We start from the raw sequence: 21,975 nt of genomic DNA, 5'->3' as shown, positions 1-21,975 counted from the left end.
AGAGTATTTATAATACCTTGATGTTGTGAAGTGAGATCTGCACTGCTTTGTCTATGCCAAGTTGTAGCGGATGAGTACTGACCAGATCCATTATGGTTCAATGTCGCACTTCTCGTTTGATAGAAGTTAGGTCTCCCTTGTACATGTTCTACATCTGTATGAATATATGTGCATCATTTACTCGGAATGCTTCATTCAAGTAATAGATGTTAATTAAATTATTATATTAACAAATTAACGTACCTTCGCGTCGGTATTGAGGTATAGCTTCTGAACTCGGTGAACGCATCGGGATAGGTGGTGGTGCTCCTCTCGGTGGAATTGGTGGCTTCTCCCCTGAATTCGATTGATACTGGTCCCTCTGACTTGACAATTGTTCCTGTTGCATTAACTGTTGCTGCTGCGCCATCAACTGTTGCTGCCGATGCATTTGTAGAAACTCTGTTTGTGTTTGATGCGTATCTGATCTTTGAGACCCTAAGAATTCAGCGTTATTCTGTGGATCACGTCTCTGTTGATTTTGCCTGTGCATTTGAAGAAACTCAATTTGAACGCTACTCGAGGAATGTTGATTGGGAATGTCGCGTCTGATCACAGAATTCTTCCGTTCCAGCTCAGGAGTTGAAGCGTGGCTACTGCCAGTCGACAGATTGTCATCAATGTGTTCTACAGACGCGTTCTGCAATCTCTCTAAACCTTCCTTCTGTGACTCGTCATAACTCAGGAGTTGCAAGCTAGGAGGTAACTGGGCATGAAATGATATTTTGTTGACCCAGTCTTCCATTTCTTGTTGACTTGGCGCAAGAAACAGGAATTTTGACCCGTCTGTACACTTTAACCTGAACACATTCTTTTTCTTCGTGTAGTCGTCCGCTTTTTCGCAGATAGCGTTAAAAATGGTGATGGGAGCAGTGGCTGCTTTACTCAATGAGAAGTCTTCTATGTCTTTAAAGAAACACAACAGTTGCCCGCACAGTACTGTGTAATACTGTTTCCATGAACGCACGGCTGCCTTCTTGCCAGCACTTTGCAGTTCGTGTTTCCTTTCGAGCAAACCTTGAATCTCTACTGGAGGCAATGCATCCATGTTTTCCATTCGTTGAAGCTTTCTGAAGCTCTGAGTTCTTCTCCTGGTCGTAAAACTAGGTGTCCTCTTCGGTTTCTTCGTATCGACCTTCATACTTTCAGCTCTCTTAATGTCAGGTGTCGTTCTTCGTAATTTCTCGCCAAACACGTGAGATATACCATGTGGTTTTTGAATTGGCGTCGAATCCAAAGTATCAGACGTGGTCGAAGTCTTCAAGGGTGATAATTTATTGATAGACTCGTGTTCATCGGTTGTACCATTGACTTCATCGTGGACACTGCGATGAGGACTATCCAACAGTCGCCTTCGTTCTTCTTCACGTTTCCTTTCTTCTGTTATCCTTTGCACCTCTTTACGTTTCCGTTCTTCAAGACGAGCGCGTTCTACTCTTTCTCTCTCCGCTTGTCTGGCCGCCATCTCGGCCTGCTTTTGTTTCTGGAAGGCTTGTTCCAACATAGTTATGCGTTTAAGGGCGCTGAATCTTTCTTCTTGCGCTTCAATAGTTTTTTCAAAGTCCTCGTGCTTTCTTATAAACTCTTCCACCTGCGAGATACTCTCACCCAATTTTCCATCGTTCAACATTGGCTCCCTGCTCACGATCCAGTTTTCCAGTGTCTCTGCCTCTCGCTTGAACAGCTGTGTGTCCAGATTCTGCTCATATATGTCCATTCTTTCCGCCCAAGTATCCTTGAGAAACTCTTCTCTATATTGTAACACGGATATCTTGTCCTCGATCTCTTTTGCCAAAAAGTGACCTTGCTCTATCAGTTCCTGGCCGTTCTCATAGAACTTGTCGAAGGCTTCGTTGCGCGTCTTTATCTCAGCTTTGTATTCACTGTGCCTGGATATCAGTGCTTCGGCGCCAGGCACGTCGCGGGCTAAATCTGGAGCCGTTACTTTGGCTACCATTTCGTTTATCCAGGATATCAAATCTCTGTACTCGCCTAAATATGACTGCAACTGTTCTGCTTGCGATAGTTTACTTCGCCTTTGAGCAGCTTTTTCTAATAGCTCGTTCCAGGCTGCTTCAGCCTCTTGGTGTTTCACGTCTATGTGTATGCGAGCGTCCGGGAATAATTCGATCAATCTGGAGGCCTCATCCATCAGCAACTCGACCTAACAATGAAATCATTGTGCACTTTAATTACAGAGTTATATTATTCGAAAAAGATGAAGATCAAGAACAAGGTGTTATTTATAATTAAGTACATCATAATGTGTATTGTTAGAATACCTGTTCTTTCACAGCGCCCAAGTCCGTTTCAAATCCTTGATGTTTTCTCACTAGAGCTTGAATCGTTTCTAGATCATGTCCATAACCGTCAGAACTGAGCGCAGTTTCTTTTTCCTGAATCCACGAGATAGTTTCATCTGCAGTTCTTCCGAACATGTGCACCTGTTTTGCACCTGCTAATGCATCTTGTCGTGCATGTGCCAATTCCTTCAAATCCTCCCATTGTTGCTTCGTTTCTTCAATTTTCATTAATATTTTGCTCTTCTCCGGGTTATTCTCTTCCATCAACTTTTGTCCTTCATCGAGGACTGCCGATACACGACCTTCACTCGTTGTCAAGCCTGCGAGAAAGTTATCGAATATTTGGATTAGAAGCTCAACGTGTTCCACGTCACGACCGTAATCTTCAGAAGCAGCAACCTGAAACAAATTTATTCTTTCTGTCAATATTGATCTTGATGAAGAAATTATTTTCTTTCTTTAATTGCAATATACATAACACTTACTGTTGTTTGGTCTCCAATCCATTCAATAACCTCATCCGCTTGCCTGATGAATTTGAAGAACTTCTCGCTTTCTCGAAGTCGTTGGAATCGATAGTCTTTCAATTTCTGTAATTCTTTGAATTTCTGCTCAATTTCTGTTTGTTTTTGCATAATGTTCTTGCTATCGAAATGATGCCTGTCTATCAATCCTTGTGAAAGTTTTTTTAGATTTGCAATGGTGCTCTCAAAACTAAATAGATCACGTTCGATCTCTTCCAATTTCTTTAGTAAGGATTGAACAGAATCTTCATCCTTTCCATAATCTATAGATGTTGACTGTGGATGTTTTTCTTTTATCCATTGTTCAGTTTCTGCAGCCTCAGCATAAAACTGAAAGAAGAAAATATTATAAATACCAATGTACTCGATAGATTTGATCAATTAATCCTAATTAATTAATTACCATTTGTGATTCAACAGCGTCAAGTAAGCGCAACTTCCTCACACTAGCTAAATCCCTAAGATGCGAAAGCTTCTCTTGCAACTCCTGTGACAACTTCTCAATTTTCTCTGATGCAAAATGCCCACTTCTCACCATGACTGTAGCCCTGCTGATCAAAGACGACACCACAGGCTCTCTGGATATCAGCTCTGCCTCCAGAGCATGATGTTTCTTCTGCAATCGCTGTACAGTAGTCAATGAACTGCCTAAGTCGTTGCTAGAAGCCAACGGTTCTTTCTCTGATAACCAATGTAACTCATCCTCAACGTCTCTTGCAAACTGATGCAACAACTTTGCGTCTTCCAAATTGTCTCGTCTTATTTGCATCGGCTCTTGCAAGCTATGGTACCTGTTTATGGTAACTGTTGCTCTTTCCTGTATCTCATCACACATAAAGTGATTCGATTTTTGGAAACTATTTGCTGTTTCCTTAATCGATTCACAGGCCTCGTTATGACCCAGGACATCATTCTCTAAATTGGTGTGTCTCTTCAACAAATTGGCTACGCTAGACAGGTCTTTTCCATGGTCTTCTGATTGTAACTGAGTTTCCACTTCGTCCATCCATGTCTCGAATTCATCCAAAGTGCGTCCAAATAGTAGAGCTTGGTAGGCGTCGTTCAATCTGTTCTTCTTTAGTTCACTGGTTTCTTGCAGTAGACGCCATTCTGCTTCTAATTCGTCTAAGCGTTCTTGTATACTATCCGAAGCATAATGATTGTCTTCAATAAGTGCTTCACCTAATAAAAAGTATATAAAAAATTCAAAATCAGTGTTTCATTGCCATTTTCTAAGAACAATAGACAACAAGACAGACAATAGTTGATATATTAGATTTTACCTTCGCTAATTACTGCTGCCACTCTGCCTTTATTGGCCATCAGCTCACTCTCAAAAGCTGCGTGTTTCTGAATCTTGCTCTGCAAATTTGACGAATCCCTATAGTTCTCGTCGCTGGCTACCTGTTGCTTTTGATGCAACCAGCCTTCAACTTCATATATGTTACGAAGGAACTGGTGTAAATGATGACTCTCCAACAATTTTTTCCTTCTTGCTCTTGCACTGTTTTGCAATTTATCCCTTCGGGCACAAACAGATACTAATCTCTGCTGTATAATATTTGCATCTGCATGATATTCCTCGGACAAGATATCATTAGCGAACTTTTCTAATTCCTCGATGCGGCCCAATTGCGACACCAGCATCTTTTCAAACTCTTCGTGCTTACGCAGTAATGCTTCAACGCCAGATAAGGACTCACCAAGATCATCATTGTTGAGAAATGCTTCTTTTGTTGCTAGCCAGCTATCAGCTTGATCAGCCTAAAATAAGTAAATTAAAATTCATATTAATTGTGTTCTTAGTATCTCTATATTAATATTTAAACATTTACCTGTTCCTTAAATAATTGCAATTGATGTGCTTGTGTCAACTTTTGTCTTCGACTCTCCCAAGCATTAACCAAGCCCTGCCTAACTTCTTCTAGATGTTCCAAATTGCCCTTTACATCTTCGTTGATAGAAAGAAGTTTCTGCCCATACTTTTTTAATGCTTTAAATGTGTCTTGTCTACCATCGATTTCTGCCTTTCGTTCTTGGTGAAGTTCTAACAAAGATTCAGCTTCAGATATTGTCGTTGGTGGCTCAGATTCATCCATGCGTTTGATTGTATCTGCCACCCACAATTCCAGTTCATGTAGATCCGCTTGGAATTTGTGCAAAGTGTAGGCTTGATTCAATGCTTCGCGACGATGTTGAGTGAGACGTTGTAGATCGTCCCAGTTAGACTGCAATTCTGATAGTATACCATTGATTTGAGGTGCTTTGTCTGGATACTTCAGTGACAAATCTCTGGCTTCCGCTTTGTGCTCCTTTAACTTTCCTTCAATGGCAGTCATGTCACGTTCCATGGCTTCCTGCTTTCTTTGTAGATGTTCAACAGCAGGTAGATCTTTACCCACATCCGTTGTGTTCATGGCTACAGATTTTTCAATGACTCTTTGACTCGTGTCGTCAATATCTCTGTTGAACAAGTGAATCTCTAATGCTCCTGCTAACGTTTCTCTATATGCACTTAACGCTCCTTGCAGACCTTTCCACTTATTGTTAAAGTTGTCACGTCGCTGCTGAATAGCTTTAGACTCATTGTCTCTACCCTGTTTAATAAGTTTATCCGCCAAAGCGTTAATTGTTTTGATTCTTGAGTCATCTACCCGCATATCACTGTCTACATCATCGAGTTTCCTTTGAAGGCTCAAACAGTGCTCGTAATCTTTTCCAGTGTCACCAGCTTGGACCATCATTTCCTTATCCCGTATCCATGCCTCGATTTTTTCTACTTGGTTGTTGAATTCAAGAATATCCTGTGCCTCTTCCAAACCTCTACCGCGATTTCCAGACTCCAGCAGTAGCTTTCTCCAAGATGCATGTAAATTGTCCAACTGCTGTCGAATCTCGGCACTTGCCGGATGTTTCTGTGCAAGTAACGTCTCTCCTTTGGCCTTAATCTCCTCTATTCTGCCTTGATTAGCTGCCAGCTCTGCTTGGAACGCCTGATGCTTTTGCAATTTTTTAATCTTGTCTTCCAAACTGGACACTTCACCCTTCAATGCTTCTGCTTCGAGTTTCTTCTGTTTTTCACCGATCCAAGACTCTGCTTCCGCGACATCTCTGACAAACTGCGCATGCAACAAGCCCGCCTCTAATCTGTTTCGTCGCACTTCACATAGACTTCGAATTCTCGCTCGTCTTTGTATAACTTCGTCCAATCTTCTCGCAATCGTGGGTGAATCAAAGTGGTTTTGTGCCAATAGTTTGTCTCCATGTTCTTGTAGGGCTGTCAACTTTTCTTCTTGCGTCACCAGCAACTTCTCAAATTCGTTGTGTTTCTTGACCTGTGCATCAACCTCTTCAACGGAGTCTCCAAAGTTATCGCCACTTAGGGCAGCTTCCTGAGTAGTTGACAAATTGTCTAGTTGCTTGGCATCTCGCAAAAAGAAATGTAGATCTATCAGTTGATCAAGGTGGACCTTTTTCTGTTGCCAAGCAGTGTGCAATTTTTGTCTCTCATCGAGCAGCTGATTACATTTTTCCTCTACTTCCTATGGACAGTAGAATTTTGAAAGTAAAATAATTTCTTGTATTTAAGACCTATGAAGATGAATCAGCTGTATATTTTAAAAACTTACCATGGCAGCATAATGGCCAGTTTGAACCATGGCTTCACCTAGATCAAGAACAGAATTGAAACTTTCCTCTCTTGCTTGTATTTCTCCTTTCAGGGCTTCATACTCAGCTTTCAAGATCTGTGCACTTGCTGCATCTCTTACTTTATCTTCTGTTGACATTGTAGCACGAAGTCCTGCTGCCCAATTCATTAAATCTCTAACCTAAAGATATATTTGTTAACAAGTTACATTACGGGAATTATTTATTTTTTAATCTTAATTATAAAATAACGTAGAACATGTCAATACCTGAGTTAAAAATCGCTGCAAATCACAACTTGCTTGTAACTGATCTCTTCTATGAGCAGACTTCTCCTTTAGTTCTTCCCAATGAGCAACAACAATTTGTTGCTGTTGATCAATGTGTACCGCATTATTGCCTGGATAATGCGCTTGCAGTCGTGACGCGTCTTCAACCAGAACTTGGAGTTGTGCCTCTAAAGCGACTAGATCATTTTCAAAGCCTTCGTGACGTCTAATCAATGCCAGGACAGAATTTAGATCTCGTCCCAAATCTTCTGGTAGAGCTGCTTCTTTTTCTTGTATACGCGATAGAGCTTCAGCAACATCGCGATGGAATCTATGAATTTCTCCCGCTGCTTGTAATCTCTGCTCACGATTTCGAATAAGACCAAGAAGGTGTTGCCAAGACTCCCTAATGAAAAAGTGTATAATGTTACTGTCGATATACTGTTTCAATTGATTAATAAATATCTTTCCAAAACATTTTACCATATTCATAATATATAATCCAAGTAACCATGTATAAGTTAAACATATTTAAATTTGTTCAATGTATACTCACTCTATTGCTGCATGTTGCTTCTGCACTTGTCTTACAGGGTCATCATCATCTTGTCTGCGTTAAATATATGTACAAAAAGACTGTTAGTAACCCAACACCGAGATACATTATCATTATACGGAAATCTTTCACCATCTTGTTCTATTACTTAGTTAACATCATAACCTAATTATGTTGGTCTATTCTTCATAGACTTCTATTGTCCATTTACCATTGTTCATTACGTAAAATTATATTAAATACTACAGTAACAATTTATTATTTAATAGAAAGTGCCATTACCATAACTAAATTCAGAAGTAAGTTCAAAAGATTGGACATGCATTTAGTGAAGTTAAAGTTTTAATAGTCTTCAACCAAAGTTTTAATTCTACATTACGTGCGTGACTCAAATAACTATAACATTAAATCTTACCCTAATTGTTCTTGGCGTTTTTCAATATCTTGAATGTAAGGGCTCTCATTGGCGATCAACTTTCTAGCTAACTCCTCACATTGATTAAATCGTTCTGAACCAGCCTCAATTCTATGCTTAAAATCATTAAATTTAGCTTGCAATATTAGCAAGTGTTCATAGTCTTGGCCATAGTCTTCAGAGCCAGCTGCCTGTTCCTGTTCCTTGATCCATTGTTCTAACTCTCTACTTTCTAAGAAGTATTCGTGACGATACATACTCTCCATCAAACGTTGCTGCCTTACTGTGGCCAGTCTTTGCAATGCACGCATTTGTTGAGCAATTGCTTGTTGCTTGTTTCCTATTGCTTTACTGTCAGGGTGTTTTGAATTGATCATGCTAGTAGCTGTATGTCCCATTTCTGTTACGATACCATTGTAAGTATCTAATTCTAACTCAACAGCCTAAAACATTAAATAAAATTGAGTACCAATTTTGTACCAACTATTACTTTCATTTTGTTGTAAAGAAACTGTTGAACAAAGTAGAGTATGTTAACATTGTAAAGCTAAATATACCTTGTGTTTTGTTAATAGTTTTGTAGCAGCATCGCGATCTCTACCATAATCGGTGGAGCTAAGAACATCATTCTTTTCATTCAACCAACTTTCAACTTCTCCTGCTTCAAAAAAGAACTCTTGCGCTTTCAGCGATAAGTCCAACGCTTTACTTCGTTCTCCAGCTTTCTCTTGCAGATCTCTCCATGCATCGTCGAGTTCATCGCACAGCTCTCGTATCTAAGCAGAAACAAAACTTCATAATTTAATTATATTAAACAAAACAGCAATGTACAAAACGCTTAAATGCAAACTTAAATATAAAAAATATATTATTAGTTTTATGAAATCAAAAATTTACTAATAATTTTTACAACTAATTTAATAATTGATATTATCATGAATGTATTAGAAAAATAAATTTCTACAGTTAATAAAAGAAAAACACATTAATATTTCTGGAATAGATCATGTAAGACAAGCACATGCATGCGTTAAACACTTTTATATTCTTCGTTTAAATAATATGTAAAAAAAGTCATTTGGAAGCATTTTTTGTGACTTAACAACACTCAAACTATTCTGTTGTTTTGAAGTATTTGAATTATTATAAAAAATTTCATATTAAACATTTTTGTTGATAAATGCATGAGAATAATCACAATGTTATTTTTTAAAATAAAACAACACCATTCATGCATTTGTGCTAACCTTACCTCTACAGACCCAATACTCTTGTAACAGTCCAAACTGTGTAAAAATTATACATTTTTATTTAAAATTTTTTATAGAACTGTATAGGAACAATAACAAGACATATATATTTCTCTTTTTCTCTGGAAATATTTCTACGTAATATTTTTATGGTATGTATTATTACCTTCTTCTTCTCTGGGTGAGCCTGATCAATTAAAGCCTGTCCAGAAGCTGAAGTTTTGTCAATCATGGGTTGATGACCAGCGATCTCTGCCTCAAGTTTCTTATGCTTTTTATGCAAAGTCTGAGCTTGATGCAAATTTTGTCCAAGTGTTGTTGAAGATGCTTGAGGAAGATGATCTTTTATCCATTGCAATTCAGCATCCAATTCAAAACCGAACTTATGGAAACGTAAACTTTCTTCCAATGCTTCGCGTCTTCTCTGAGCTGGCTCTTTCAAGCTGCGAAACCTATAACATAATCAAATTAACAAATACATGACAGAAATTAATAATATAATCATCAATATTAACTTTGATACGATAAATAAAACGTATAAAACGTTGCATACTTTCTTTGTGTCGCCTGACTGGTTTTCAATATGTTTGCAGCATCAAAGTGCCCTTCATGAGCCATCTCTTCACCCATAGCAACAAGATCATCGACCTTCTGTTCCCATTGACACATGTCACTTTCAAGCGATTGATGCTTCTTCAATAATTCTTTGCAACTTCTAAGGTCCACTCCTACTTGCTTACTTTGCAAGCAATTTTCTATTTCTTCCAACTTCAACCTAGCATCCTCCATTGTACGATTGTAGCCATGCTGACAGGCAGCTTGTCTTAATCTACGTCCCTTCTCTAAAGACAAAGCTACCAACCTCTCCCATTGATCGTTCAACTCTTTCAGCGTTTGACCTACATCATCTGACCTATAATTCTCTTCGGATATCAAAGCTTTCCCCGCTTTATTGACTGCCCTCAGCTGTCCTTCGTTGGCCCTTAGTTCTCTTTCAAACGCTTCGTGCTTTTGAAGTTTCCGTTCAAGATTGTTTAAATCACGATAACTCTCGTCAGACGCGGTTTTCATTTTGTCACCTAACCAGTCTCGCAGGTCATCGACTTCTGCTGAGAATTGTTGATAATGCTCTGACGCATTTAGCGCTGATCGACGACGCTGAGCAGCGTCTTTAACCGCTATCCGACGTGCCAACACTTGGTTTCTTCTTTCGTCGATACTGTTAAAAGTATTTAATTCAGTTAGTGCTCTCATGATTTATAGATAAGTTAGCTCTAGATCAAACTAGACTAACAATAAGTTCCTATGTCAAAACAAACAATATGAAAGAACTTACTAATCTTTATCATAATGATTTTGAGCGATCAATTTATCCGCGGTATCGCTGAAAGCCTTCAGTCGGTCGTCTTGTGCATGGAGAGTGTTCTCGAATTTCTCATGTTGTTTTAGCAAAGCTTCAACATCGTCCAAAGATTCCCCTAAGTCGGTGAACTCTAAGAACGCTTCGTGAGAGCTAGTAGTAGCTTCAATTTGATCGGCCTCACGATTGAATTGTTGCAGTTCTAGGCACTGCTGAAGCCAAGCTTCTTTTGCCATCCAATTGGATGTTACAGCTTGATATAGGCCATGCAATTTATCTAAACGTTCGCTGACATCAAGCAAAGTTGGATTACGATGAAGTAATTGGTTTCCAAGTTCTTCAACTTCTCTGAATCTAAAAAGACACGAAAAATATTTAGAAATACATCATAATATGAGTTAGAAAGTAATACGAAAAACCCCCATGCTTACTCATCTTCCCGTGTTCTTATTTCTTCTCCCAATTCCATGTGTTGCTTCCTAAGTTGCTCAGCAGTAGCAACATCTCTAACTGGTTCTTCAACCTTCATCATTTCTTGCACATCTGCAGCCCAATTAATTAAATTCTTCGAGCTGTTCATGAAAATCTGTTGGCCAACTGCATCCTCTAATCTAGACCTACGTTCCTTAGCTTTCGTTTGAACTTGATTCCAGAGTTCTTTGATCTCATTTTGCCTAGCATTCACGTTGTTTAACTCATGAGGATAAGAACTCTTTACACTGTTTGCTAATAAATTTACTTTTCTCACCTAGAACAAGGAATTTTAAGTTTCAATTCTGGTTTACCTTAAGAATAAAATTCTCTGCAAGTTAGATTGATCATACTTTTTCTTCAACTGGTGCCAACTCTCTTTCCAAATGTTGATGTCGTCTCTGTAGAGCCTGTACTGTTTTCAGGTCAGGTCCTAGTTCCGCGGTGTCTAACTGGGTAATCTTTTCCAACATCCAATCATGTGCTTCGTCACAAGTTCTGTTAAACAACTCCACGCTCGAAGCTCCTTCCAGACTTTTCTCTTTTTGCGCTTTCAACCAGTTCAAATGATCCCAGAGTCGATGAATATGCTTTTGTCTAGCTTTTACTTTATCCAATTGACTGTGACCTTGTCTAACGAACTCTTCAACAGCAGCATCTATAGCTTCGACGCGTTTTCCCGAAGCTGACAGGTCAGTCAGGAACTTTTCGTATTTCCTCTTTGCAGTTTCAACGTTATCACGAGGATCATCCGCTCTCAGCATCTTCTCTTTGTCTTTTATCCATTTTTCAAAGTCATCACATTCTCGATAGAAACCGTGAAGTCGTATGGCGTCTTCCAGCAACGCGTGCCGTTTTACCGCTAATTCCTGCAGCTCGCTGTAAGTGTCATTAATTTTCTTCTGCCGTTTTTCAACGCTGTCGCCATCGCTGGCAGTTTTCCGCTTAATTGGCTTCACCGTAGATTTTATCGACTTCACTCTTCTGACTGGAACCATTTGCTTGACCATTTTCGTTTTCTTTACCCTCTGTGTCACAAGGACTTTCTCCGTCATCCTCACTTGAACCTGTATTACCTTAGGCTCAACTTCACGAACATAGTTCGCTGGTACAAAACCATCTACACCGTCAGCTTTTCTAACGCTCCACCAGTCTGGATTCATTTTATTAAGCAGGAACATTACTTCATCCTTCGCCATGTGCATACCCTGACCTTTAAATGGATACAGACTCTTCACTTGTGGCACCACTGCGTCTTTAAGAACTGTTTTGGGTTTCATTACCTCCACGACTTCGTCAACCCATTCATCCTGAGGAACTAACCTCATTTCTTTGCCTGAAAAATAAAATATCATTAGTTGCAATTTTGCTAGAGTAAAGTGTTACGTGCAATTGTACGTTTTAAGACTAATCCTTTTTTAAGATATTGTATCTGCTTATAACTGATCTTGCCTTTTATTTTAGCAACATTTAACCTACTCGTTGCCATTAACTTTATTGCTTAGCATTCGTGAACGTGAAAAGAAAAGGGTTTGTTAACATTGTACCAAGTTTGTGTATAATACTATGGAGAATACAACTTACTCCATTCCTCTTGTTCCAATTCCGCAACAGGTTCCGGATCAGCAGATAATTCAAGAGTCGAAATTCCGCTCTTAATAAGTTTTTCAGCTTGCATATTCAATGACTGCACATCACCCTTATAAGCATTCAACTCTCCTTCCAGGTCTTTGTGTCTTTGCAAAAGTGCTTGAGCGCTCGGTTCATCCACACCATAATCCTCAGAAGTTACAAGAGCCATCTTTTCGTTCATCCAAGAATCCGCTTCGTTCGCATCCGCATAGAATTGAAAAGCTTCAGCAGCGTCATCCAGTTGCTTCTTTCTTAGAGCTGCCAACTCCTCTAAGACCTTCCAATGTTCTTGCAAAGAATCGATGCGATTCTGAATTTCTAGAGACGACGGATGATTGTCCGCAATTAGTTTCCTTCCAGCGTCGCAGAGTTGTTCAGATTTTGGTCTTCGTACTTTTATTTCGTCCTGAAGAGCCTTGTGTTTCTGCTGCAAGGAGATCACAGCGCGTAAATCTTTGGCAGAGATTCCAGCTTTGCAAATCCGCTGCTTTTCGATCAGCCAGGACTCTTCATCTTCATGATCTTGGAGGAAGTGGAAGAAATTCCTAGCATCCTCGAGACGAGCTTTACGCTCCTTACTATACTCCACCAGCTCGTGATATGCATGATTTAGCATCTCCAATTTCTGCTGTAGAAGAGGCACTTCTTTGCTCTGAGGCTGTGCCAAGTGCTGAGCTGCTTGCCTGCCAAGTCTTCTCTGAGTTTCTCCCAAAGCGGTTACCTGCAGCTCCTGCAAGCTGTGCTTTTGTAGCAGATCTTCCACTCCTAATAAATGTGGACCGACGTCAGTGCTTTGGAAGTACAGTTGAAGTTCCTGAATCGAGGCCAAGGTCGTGTCAATCTCTCGCATCAAGCTCATGAGGGAACTTAGAGCTACGAGGTTGGATTTATGATGGTCTAGGAGAGCCAGAAGCTCTTTCCACCTTTGCAATACTTCCTGTTCCCTGGTACGAACTCTTTCTAAACCATGATAATTTTCTCTAACAAGTTCTTCCGACATATTTGTCAAATCATGAAAACGTTCTTCTCTCGCTAAGATATCTGCACTGATAGCTTCGTGTTTCTTCACGGTAGCGTCCACTTGAGCCAAATTGCTACCGTATCTTGGATCTGTTAAAACTTGAATCATTTCCTTCAGATAGCCTTCTCTGAGGACACTTTTCCTTTCGAATTTGTAGTTCAATTGTTCAAGTCTCTCTTGACGAAGAAGTTCAGTTCGTAGAGCTACTTCTCGACGATGTTCCGCTCGTTCAAGTTCCACCCAATTCCTTTCAATGTCGTGTATTAATTGACCCTCTTGAGGTGTAAAAGCGGGTTGGTTCAAGGATTTTAATTGGGTGTTTATGTGAAAGTACAGAGCTTCTATTTCAGACCGTTCTTTGTACTTTGGTGGTTTCTCCACCGTTCTATATTGCTTAAAAGCCAACAGTTCCCGTTGAATGCCTTCTAAGGAGTTGGGAAAGTTTCGATTCTCTAGGATTCCTATCTTCATCTTGATCCATTCTAGCAAGTCAGTCGTGAGTTTCTCATAGTGGATCTTCATCTTATCGGCGTCCATCATTTGTCCCACAATCTGTAAACGTTGATAACATAAAAAGCTAGTTATTCGGGTATAAAAACTATGTCTCGCGCAAAATTTGATATCGAATTTTTAGTATCGCAACTTTCGAGGGATTATGACTTGCACGATATCCCGATCTATATTTTGAAAACGATTTCATGTTTGAAACTCTCTAATTCAAAGTGTACAACACGAAAGGTAAAATAGCACATAATTAACATACATTTGCAATTCGTTTTCCGCTCTTGATTTCATTCTTCATCCTGGCAAAGGTATGGTAGTAGGAGGCAACATAGGTGATGATAGATTTCTCATCGGGTCGAGCCGTGTCAACGTCCTCCGCGTCCAATAATCTTGGTATTCCAAGTTCAGAGTTGGCGACGTCGAAAGCATAATTGAGGTTGTCGATATGTTTGTTTTGTTGCAATTCTGACCAAGTGACCAGGTCTGGCCTGTGGGCATGTATAAGGGCGTTGAAACCCAGACCGCTTCTCCAGGATCCTGCAACAAAACGAAATTTTGTATACTGAGCACAACTTATTCCATCGATTGTATTTAAATTCTTGCAGCATTGTGAACAATTCGAACCGATCATCGCGTAATCCCCAACAGAAATTGTATTTATTACCAGTGAAGTCCTGAATGTTAACTCCAGGATATCCATTGGTTTTCCTCTGGCACCAGAGCAACAGCGCGTCTTTGGCCGATTTCTTCTCGCTGCTGTCATTTTCTTCGTCCACGTCAATTTCAATTTCCTGAATCTGGAATCTGAGAATGATCGTCCAGATCAAACCCAATATCAACCTTGGGTTCCCATCGACTATATCCTCTGCTCCTATACTTTCCAAGCGAACCTGTAAACAGTTGGAAAATGGGTAAAATTTGAACAAGATTTTCCAACGGTACAGTATAAAAAGGAGGTTACGTCTTTCTGTGGAATTTAGAAAGATGTGAACGTAATCGGTACGATTAAACGATTAATGGACAGCTTCGGAAAGGTCATACATTGGAATGTCATTTGGTAGTGTGTATGCAAGCATCGTAACGAGGATTTAAGTAAGGGGTCAGTTTCCTTTCCCCGCACAAACTGTAATTTGCAATGAAATATTTATCGATTTCCAGGTGCCTCCTTCTAGGTTACATTAAAATTGCCAATCGGTTCAATGCGAGATCTCCCCGCAGTTGAATCAGGTGAATGCAACCGCATAATACGCTCGCAGAATTTACGAGAAGGGATTGGTGGACTTCTGGTACAATGATATTCGCATTCCAGCGTGCACGTGTGTGCACGCGCGCAGAGGAACAAGTAAAAGAGTGGAATGCACGCTGGCTATTGGTATCGTTGCGTAAACAGTGGATTTTAATAGGCGCCTGTGTATGAGAATACGTGGATGAGTATCTCGCTATGATAAAATAGAGGCATGCATTGCGTCATGTGAAAAGTAAGAAGTGCAAGACGGCCTTCAGTGTATGATAATGTGGTTATTTCGAGTTAGAAGCCAGATGTATTTTATTGTATCGGCTCGAGTTTGTATTTATTATTGTAGAATGGAACAGGGAAAAATAATGGGATAACGATGTCTGCGTGTGTTAGAGTTGGTCATCCATGTTAGAATCTCGGCAGACGCAAACGATACCGGTCGTAAGGACATAAGGAATTAAATGGAATGTGTTAGATCATTAGTTTGTATTAATTATAATACACTAAAATGTGTGTAATATTGATATTGGATTAATAATAGCTTCTCAAGGACAAGAGAACAAACTTATCGAGTTAGGTTACAATACTACGGTACTGCTAATAAAGAACATTGTATTATTCGTACGACAATAGCAAATAGGTGTGATATGTTATAATAATGTTATTATCTGGATTGAAGTACAGACGAATGATGTTAAATCATCAACAAGTGGTAATTGTAAGTAGTAATGAGGAAAAAATTACAAGTTACGGATATACCGGTGTCATAAACATTAATAACTGGATACGCTGTTAGGCTAATGAGCCACACCTGATTATACAACAGTGAAAGAGTACGTTGAGATAATGATGTCATCGGTAATAAGGAAACAGGTGTATTACATTAGTACTATCTATTCTCATTAGTTTATTTTGATAATAAAGTAAAACCATAGAATGTATCATGATAATATTGTTATATAAAATTAAAAAGTACACGGAGTGTACTATGTTATTAAACATATGTAGTTAATTATAACACGTTCAAATAGAGCAATGTATTAAATAAACAATGTCCTCGCTTAGGGAAACTACATAAATTATTTAGTATACCACATTCTAGTAATTATGTTATAATAAACTAGTATAATACATAAGAACAATACTGTTATCGGAAAATATAAAGAACTGGTCCTACAGTATTGGATTATCGATCTATACTAACCACAGATCATTCAAGAATTCACTAACCATATGGTAATGATTTTAGGACAATAATAGACATTATTGGAAAAAATATTTATCGTTTATTTAAAACTCGTAACAATTCGTTTATTAGATGCAGCTAAGCAACGAACGTGATCTTTCAGGGTGCAGCTGCGACATTTCGTTATCGACTCCAGCGGTTTCTACATTTGATCGGGTCTCATAAACGAATACGAAACGGAGAAATGCTTATGGGCCAACAAACGTGCTCGCAGTCTTAGCTTACATTATACTTAATCGCAGTGCGTGTCTGAAGCGCGACGTTCTCGCGACTTCTGGAATGTCGTCCGATCACTTGTGCCGGTCTATCAAGGCCGTTGCGAAATGAAAATTATTGTTCTTTCCGAGGCTCCTGACATCTCGCGGAATGCAAAAGAAACGTCATCAACGGTAGGTAAACACGTGTGCATCGTAAAGTAAGGAGTGATTCGGGACGATCTGAATTATTAGCGGAAAAACAATAATGTGAAATCGACGGGGTAAACTACCTCTAAATATCTCTGGAAAATAATACGTTTATAAATCTACACCGAATCGCGTATTGCCGTTAAATTGAAAAATTCGCTCACGACACAGTCGGTAATTTACCTACATCGTGTAATCTGCTTATTGATGTATATTTGGCGGGAAATTGAACATTTTTAAACGAACCCGATCAAACGTGTCGGTTACTAATACACGTTAAAACTTTGTCCACGATATTCAAAAGCTGACAAACGCAATAATGATCTTTGTGGTTATTGTTCCTTTAAGAGACCATTCGATTGTAAACGTAATAGGTGAACGACCATTTGGAACGTTGTTGGAAAACGATGCAAATCGTGCGTTAGAATCAATAATCCGGTTCGCTACCCGATGATTAGCTTGCAGCGAGTAAACAAATGATCACGACACGCGTATTACGCAACGGCAAATATGTTCTTCCTGTCGCGTAATTTGTAGCCCGCGGTACATGTTGTATGTGTAACAGCGGCAATCTACGTGAACACATCAGAGGTGATCACTCGATAATAACAGATCTTCGATCTGCATAATGGGCTTCGAAGCAGTCGTTAGCGGTACGATCGTTCCATTTATCATTTTTAACCGATAATGTATCATTAAAACGCGAAGGGCAACCGTCGTGAACATTTAACGGGGAGAGAAGCGATAGGAAGATGACTAAATGACGCGCTCGGATCAGGATTAGTTACGATTCTAACGCGTCAACTGCACCGATCGTGTCTGCCAGACGGGACAATTCTGCAGGGTAAACCTCTAGCTTCCTATTGCGGGCAATCGATTCTCTCAAAGACCTAACCTGAACAAAATTTGTCCCTTCAACTTTGAACAGGTGCTCGTAGAAATGACTGAAACTACACTCGAAGTGTACAAGACTCAACACATTCCTAGAAAGGTATACTTCAAAACATTCTATAATCTACATTCTGGACCAAACCTGTACAAAAGTCATTCCCGACTCTAAATCACTGTTGTTCTTCTCACGATACACAAGTCGTAACCGGTGTACTGCGTGTGTGAAACACATCGATACAATTGTTTCTAATTTAAAATCAGAGAACCATGATTCGGGCAATTCCAGACAGCTCGAGTACCGAACTTCGCAACAGTCAAGTATCATTTTTTAAATTTCCCTCTGCACGTGAAATCTCCCCTATCCTGGGTGCAGACTGTTAGTGGTATCGATTCATCCTGGACCGAACCTGAGTCATCCCTGACTCTAAATCACTGTTGTTCTTCTCACGATAAACAAGTCGTAACCGGTGTACTGCGTGTGTGAAACACATCGATACAATTGTTCCTAATTTAAAATCAGAGAACCACGATTTGGACAATTCTAAACAGCTCGAGTACCGAACTTCGCAACAGTCAAGTATCATTTTTGAAGTTTCACTCTGCACGTGAAATCTCCCCTATCCTGGGTGCAGACTGTTAGTGGTATCGATTCAGGGACTCGATCGAACTCGCCGGCCAAAGAAGTCGTTTAAAAAGTCATTTGGCGAGCTCAGTCCGCCGATTATCTTTACTGCCCCGCGATCCCATCGAACTCGGTTTCGTCCAGTGTACACCGAGCAGCAATCCGTTAAACCAGCAACGGATCAACCTTCGAATTTTCAGTGGACAGAACTGCATACGCTCACGTTATAAACCGTGTATCAGCGGCGTATGAATAATGAATGAGCCACGGGCTGCATAGTAAGACGAGAATACGGTACTGTTACATCGGCCGGAGGGTGGGGTACAGTTAAAACTCGTGCAACAAGACGGCCGGCCAATAAGTGGCATAAAGGCAACGGCGTTAAATAACCGGTACCCGTTCCTCACCGATTGCTTTTTGTTGCAGGCTACGGCACATCGGCTCGAGAGCTTCTCGGCCAGCGCCAAAGTGTAGTCTTTTTGCTACGTGATGAAATTAACGAGAACGACGTCCAATGGGTGTTCTCGGTGACTAGGGGTTCGGTTACATTAGGGATACTCTAACGAGATGTTTAGGAGTGTGCGTAGCCTGGGGTTACCTCTTAGGACTCCTCTGTAGGAATAAGAGGATTCTTAGCGTTCGAGGCGATACTCTCCGACGAGATGATCTCTGAACTCTAATGTCCCCGGATTTCAGGGAACACGCTGACCCGAATGATCCTCTGATTCTACCTTTTGGTATTTCTGATTTACGAGACCGGTCATTTTTCATTGCGAGGTGCGTGAGAATGTCTGTGCCTGTTCTGCGGTTAAATATTCCCATGTTTAGTCACGTACCCTCGATCGTACCTGGGTTTAATGGTTGCAGGATGTACGGATCAGTAGAGGATATACAGGATGTAGGTCAAGAGGCTCTGGTATGGTATCAACACCGCGTTAATAATAATACTACCAAAGGGATGGTAAAGTACACACTTAGGACGAATTGCCCTAGGGTCTTTGTACAGCATATCGTTTCCGTTCTATTGTATCATTCTTGCTTCGAATAAACGTTCGATATTTCAGCAATTTTAATTTCACATCGAGCAGATCGCTAGGATTCCGTTCCAGCTATCTTATTTTTTAGGATTGCGCATCAATTTCTAAAGAATTTTCTCGATTATTTCTTAACAGTTGAATGTCCACTAGCGCGTGCATTGCACCGTTTCTGAAAGAACTGAGACATACCACCATCTCCGACATCGTAAATCAATTAACGGGTTTCTTACCATTTCACTCGGATAAAGTAGAATAAAACCTCGGTAAGTTAAAAGGAAACACGTCGATCAATTAATCCGTCCAAGGATCTTCCAACGACTTTATGCACTATTTTCTTGCTGAACAGGTTGTTTCCAGTAACCTACTTAAGTAAATCGATGTCCTTAAATATATCGTCTCGTAATACCTATCAAATCATCCATTCAGTCATCTCGCTTAATTGCATTCACCGTTATCGTTGCATCGATGAAGACCTGTTTTGGATACAGAGTAGCTTATTTTCGATTGCGAATAAATATATCTCCGTACGAATCAGGCACGTGACGTTTGGAACGTATCAAGATCGCCGAAGAAAATACGTGCAATAAAATTATAACGATACAAAAGCTGGTCATAACGTATTTATTGAAAGCTCTGCGATTCGTCTTCTGAGCTTGCGTTAAATCGAGATTACTCGATCTAATTCCAAGGACATTGAATATTAACAATTGCGTAGCTACGAAATCCTGGCACTGATAACTATGATAATACTTTGTTAGTTAAAACTATTTGGTCTCCGAGATTTCGATCAGACTTGTATCGAATCTGGATCGAATGTCCTAAGTCTGTTCTCTGGATTCACGAGCCCATCGATGAACAAGAACTTTCCTCTAAATATTTAAAAGGTTTTCTCCATTGACCTAGGGTCCAGTGAATCTATCTTGAGTAATAAATTCGATAAACTTTCAGCAACCGTGCACCTTTTAATAAAATTCAATTCCGCAAACTGAGTAGCTGCAGTCTCTTATCCTCCTTCGGACATTCTAACTTTCTAACACCTGGACACGCATCGGCGTGGTTTGCCACGAATTGCAGTTGGTTAATGGAAACGTTCGCGGAAATTAATTCCATCGGGGTTGCCATAACACCAGTGGTCCATGGTGTACCGGCTCCGCGAAACCAATGGAACGGGGGATAGCATTCTTAATACATTTAGCGTGGAATGCGACTCCTACGTTCAACATTCACTGGATTGGCGAGTTATACTCGGCTGCCAGTGTTCATTTCTCCCAGCGTTAACTACCTCGTGCTGCTACAATGTAACCGCCGAGCAAGCAAAGACGAACGGATCGACCGACGATACTATTGTTCAACGGATAATTTACAATTAACGGTGGCCCGTAGCACGTGTCAATCTCGTTGAAACTTCGACAAAAGGGTGTAATATTTTAACGTCAATCCATCGGGTCCTTTTGATGCGAAAACTAACAAAGAATATGACAATCGATCGGGATTTAGACAATCTACTTGGACGTTAAGATTTCGATAATCTTGAACGTTAAGATTTCGATAATTTTGAACGTTAGGATTTCGACAATCTTAAACGTTAAGATTTCGATAATCTTGAACGTTAAGATTTCGACAATCTTGAACCGTTAAAGTAACAGTAAGAAACATTATATCCCAATGGTGTCTCGCATCATCTTCAGATGGTAAGGTTGTTGCACTTTAGATAGTAACAAAAAAGGGTCACCTAGTTCCTGAGACCCAGTTTATGAAAAGCTGACAAGAAATCTCTCATCCCCGCGAACTGTCGAGTTCGAACAGTTGTGACTCTGTTGCGTCTCAGAGACACGTCCCTTGCGCCGCTAGACCCACGTTTAATTTGTCAGACTACCGGTCTACTTCGATCCTTGGTTCACGAACGATTAAACGTTTCGCGGCACGACGACTCGGCTAAGATGGAGTACCAACGATCTGTTAAGGCAATATCTCAAATTCAATGGGCCCCACCTGTACCCCTCGGGTCCGTTCGAAGCACAGAAATCAGCAGGATCGAAACGAAAATAAACGGTCGAGGATGAACCGGCGAGCGTGTCGGTGGGACATGAAATCCGCGAACTGGCGGCAATTTTCATCCGCAGCTGCGCCTCCTTCCTCTCTCTTTCAGTCTCTTTAACTCGGGCCGCGTAGCGGTTTTCCTACGGCATCGTTTACAACCGGCAATGCGCATTCTTGGCAGAACTGCGGAATGTGGATCGCAGGCACGCGAATGACAACTCCAAAAGGACGTTCCTGATCGTGACCGTGTGCACGGGCGGGTAAACGCGCGCCAAGATTCCCGGCGTTTCGTCATCGTTTAAGGAATGGTGCGAGAGCCGCGTCTCTGTGATTCTCGCCTTATTCGCTTTACCGTTAAGCCTGAGCCGCTCGAGCGGGACGCCTGTCCCTTCGAGATCCGCGATTAGGCACCGAGGACCGCTCTCTTATCGTCTTCTTTTTCTCGGGGAACAATTGGACCAACAAATTGGGCAGACCCCTTCCCGACATCGCGAGAAACGTTTCTC

General features: G+C 40.4%; 1 protein-coding gene across 3 annotated transcripts in view; it reads right to left on the bottom strand.

Annotated features, from left to right (window-relative positions):
• Kst (spectrin beta chain, non-erythrocytic 5 kst) overlaps nt 1-21,975 on the bottom strand; it is a 62,450-nt gene that overhangs the window by 2,240 nt on the left and 38,235 nt on the right. For all 3 annotated transcript variants that reach the window (XM_076324756.1, XM_076324571.1, XM_076324673.1), the window contains exons 4-23: nt 14,657-14,882; nt 14,252-14,529; nt 12,420-14,040; nt 11,189-12,171; nt 10,796-11,112; nt 10,341-10,718; nt 9,558-10,223; nt 9,171-9,456; nt 8,312-8,530; nt 7,755-8,197; nt 7,340-7,393; nt 6,784-7,189; nt 6,496-6,696; nt 4,702-6,408; nt 4,150-4,630; nt 3,270-4,048; nt 2,828-3,196; nt 2,322-2,741; nt 244-2,203; nt 17-154 (exon numbers count right to left, since the gene is read on the bottom strand). In XM_076324756.1, coding sequence (XP_076180871.1) covers nt 17-154; nt 244-2,203; nt 2,322-2,741; nt 2,828-3,196; nt 3,270-4,048; nt 4,150-4,630; nt 4,702-6,408; nt 6,496-6,696; nt 6,784-7,189; nt 7,340-7,393; nt 7,755-8,197; nt 8,312-8,530; nt 9,171-9,456; nt 9,558-10,223; nt 10,341-10,718; nt 10,796-11,112; nt 11,189-12,171; nt 12,420-14,040; nt 14,252-14,529; nt 14,657-14,882 — 11,932 coding nt within the window. The remainder of the gene's footprint in view (nt 1-16; nt 155-243; nt 2,204-2,321; nt 2,742-2,827; nt 3,197-3,269; nt 4,049-4,149; nt 4,631-4,701; nt 6,409-6,495; nt 6,697-6,783; nt 7,190-7,339; nt 7,394-7,754; nt 8,198-8,311; nt 8,531-9,170; nt 9,457-9,557; nt 10,224-10,340; nt 10,719-10,795; nt 11,113-11,188; nt 12,172-12,419; nt 14,041-14,251; nt 14,530-14,656; nt 14,883-21,975) is intronic.

Source organism: Ptiloglossa arizonensis, chromosome 1 (genome assembly GCF_051014685.1).
Source record: "Ptiloglossa arizonensis isolate GNS036 chromosome 1, iyPtiAriz1_principal, whole genome shotgun sequence".
Classification (NCBI taxonomy): domain Eukaryota; kingdom Metazoa; phylum Arthropoda; class Insecta; order Hymenoptera; family Colletidae; genus Ptiloglossa; species Ptiloglossa arizonensis.
Note: the sequence above shows the minus strand (reverse complement) of the source record. Positions and strands in the feature narration are given on the sequence as shown.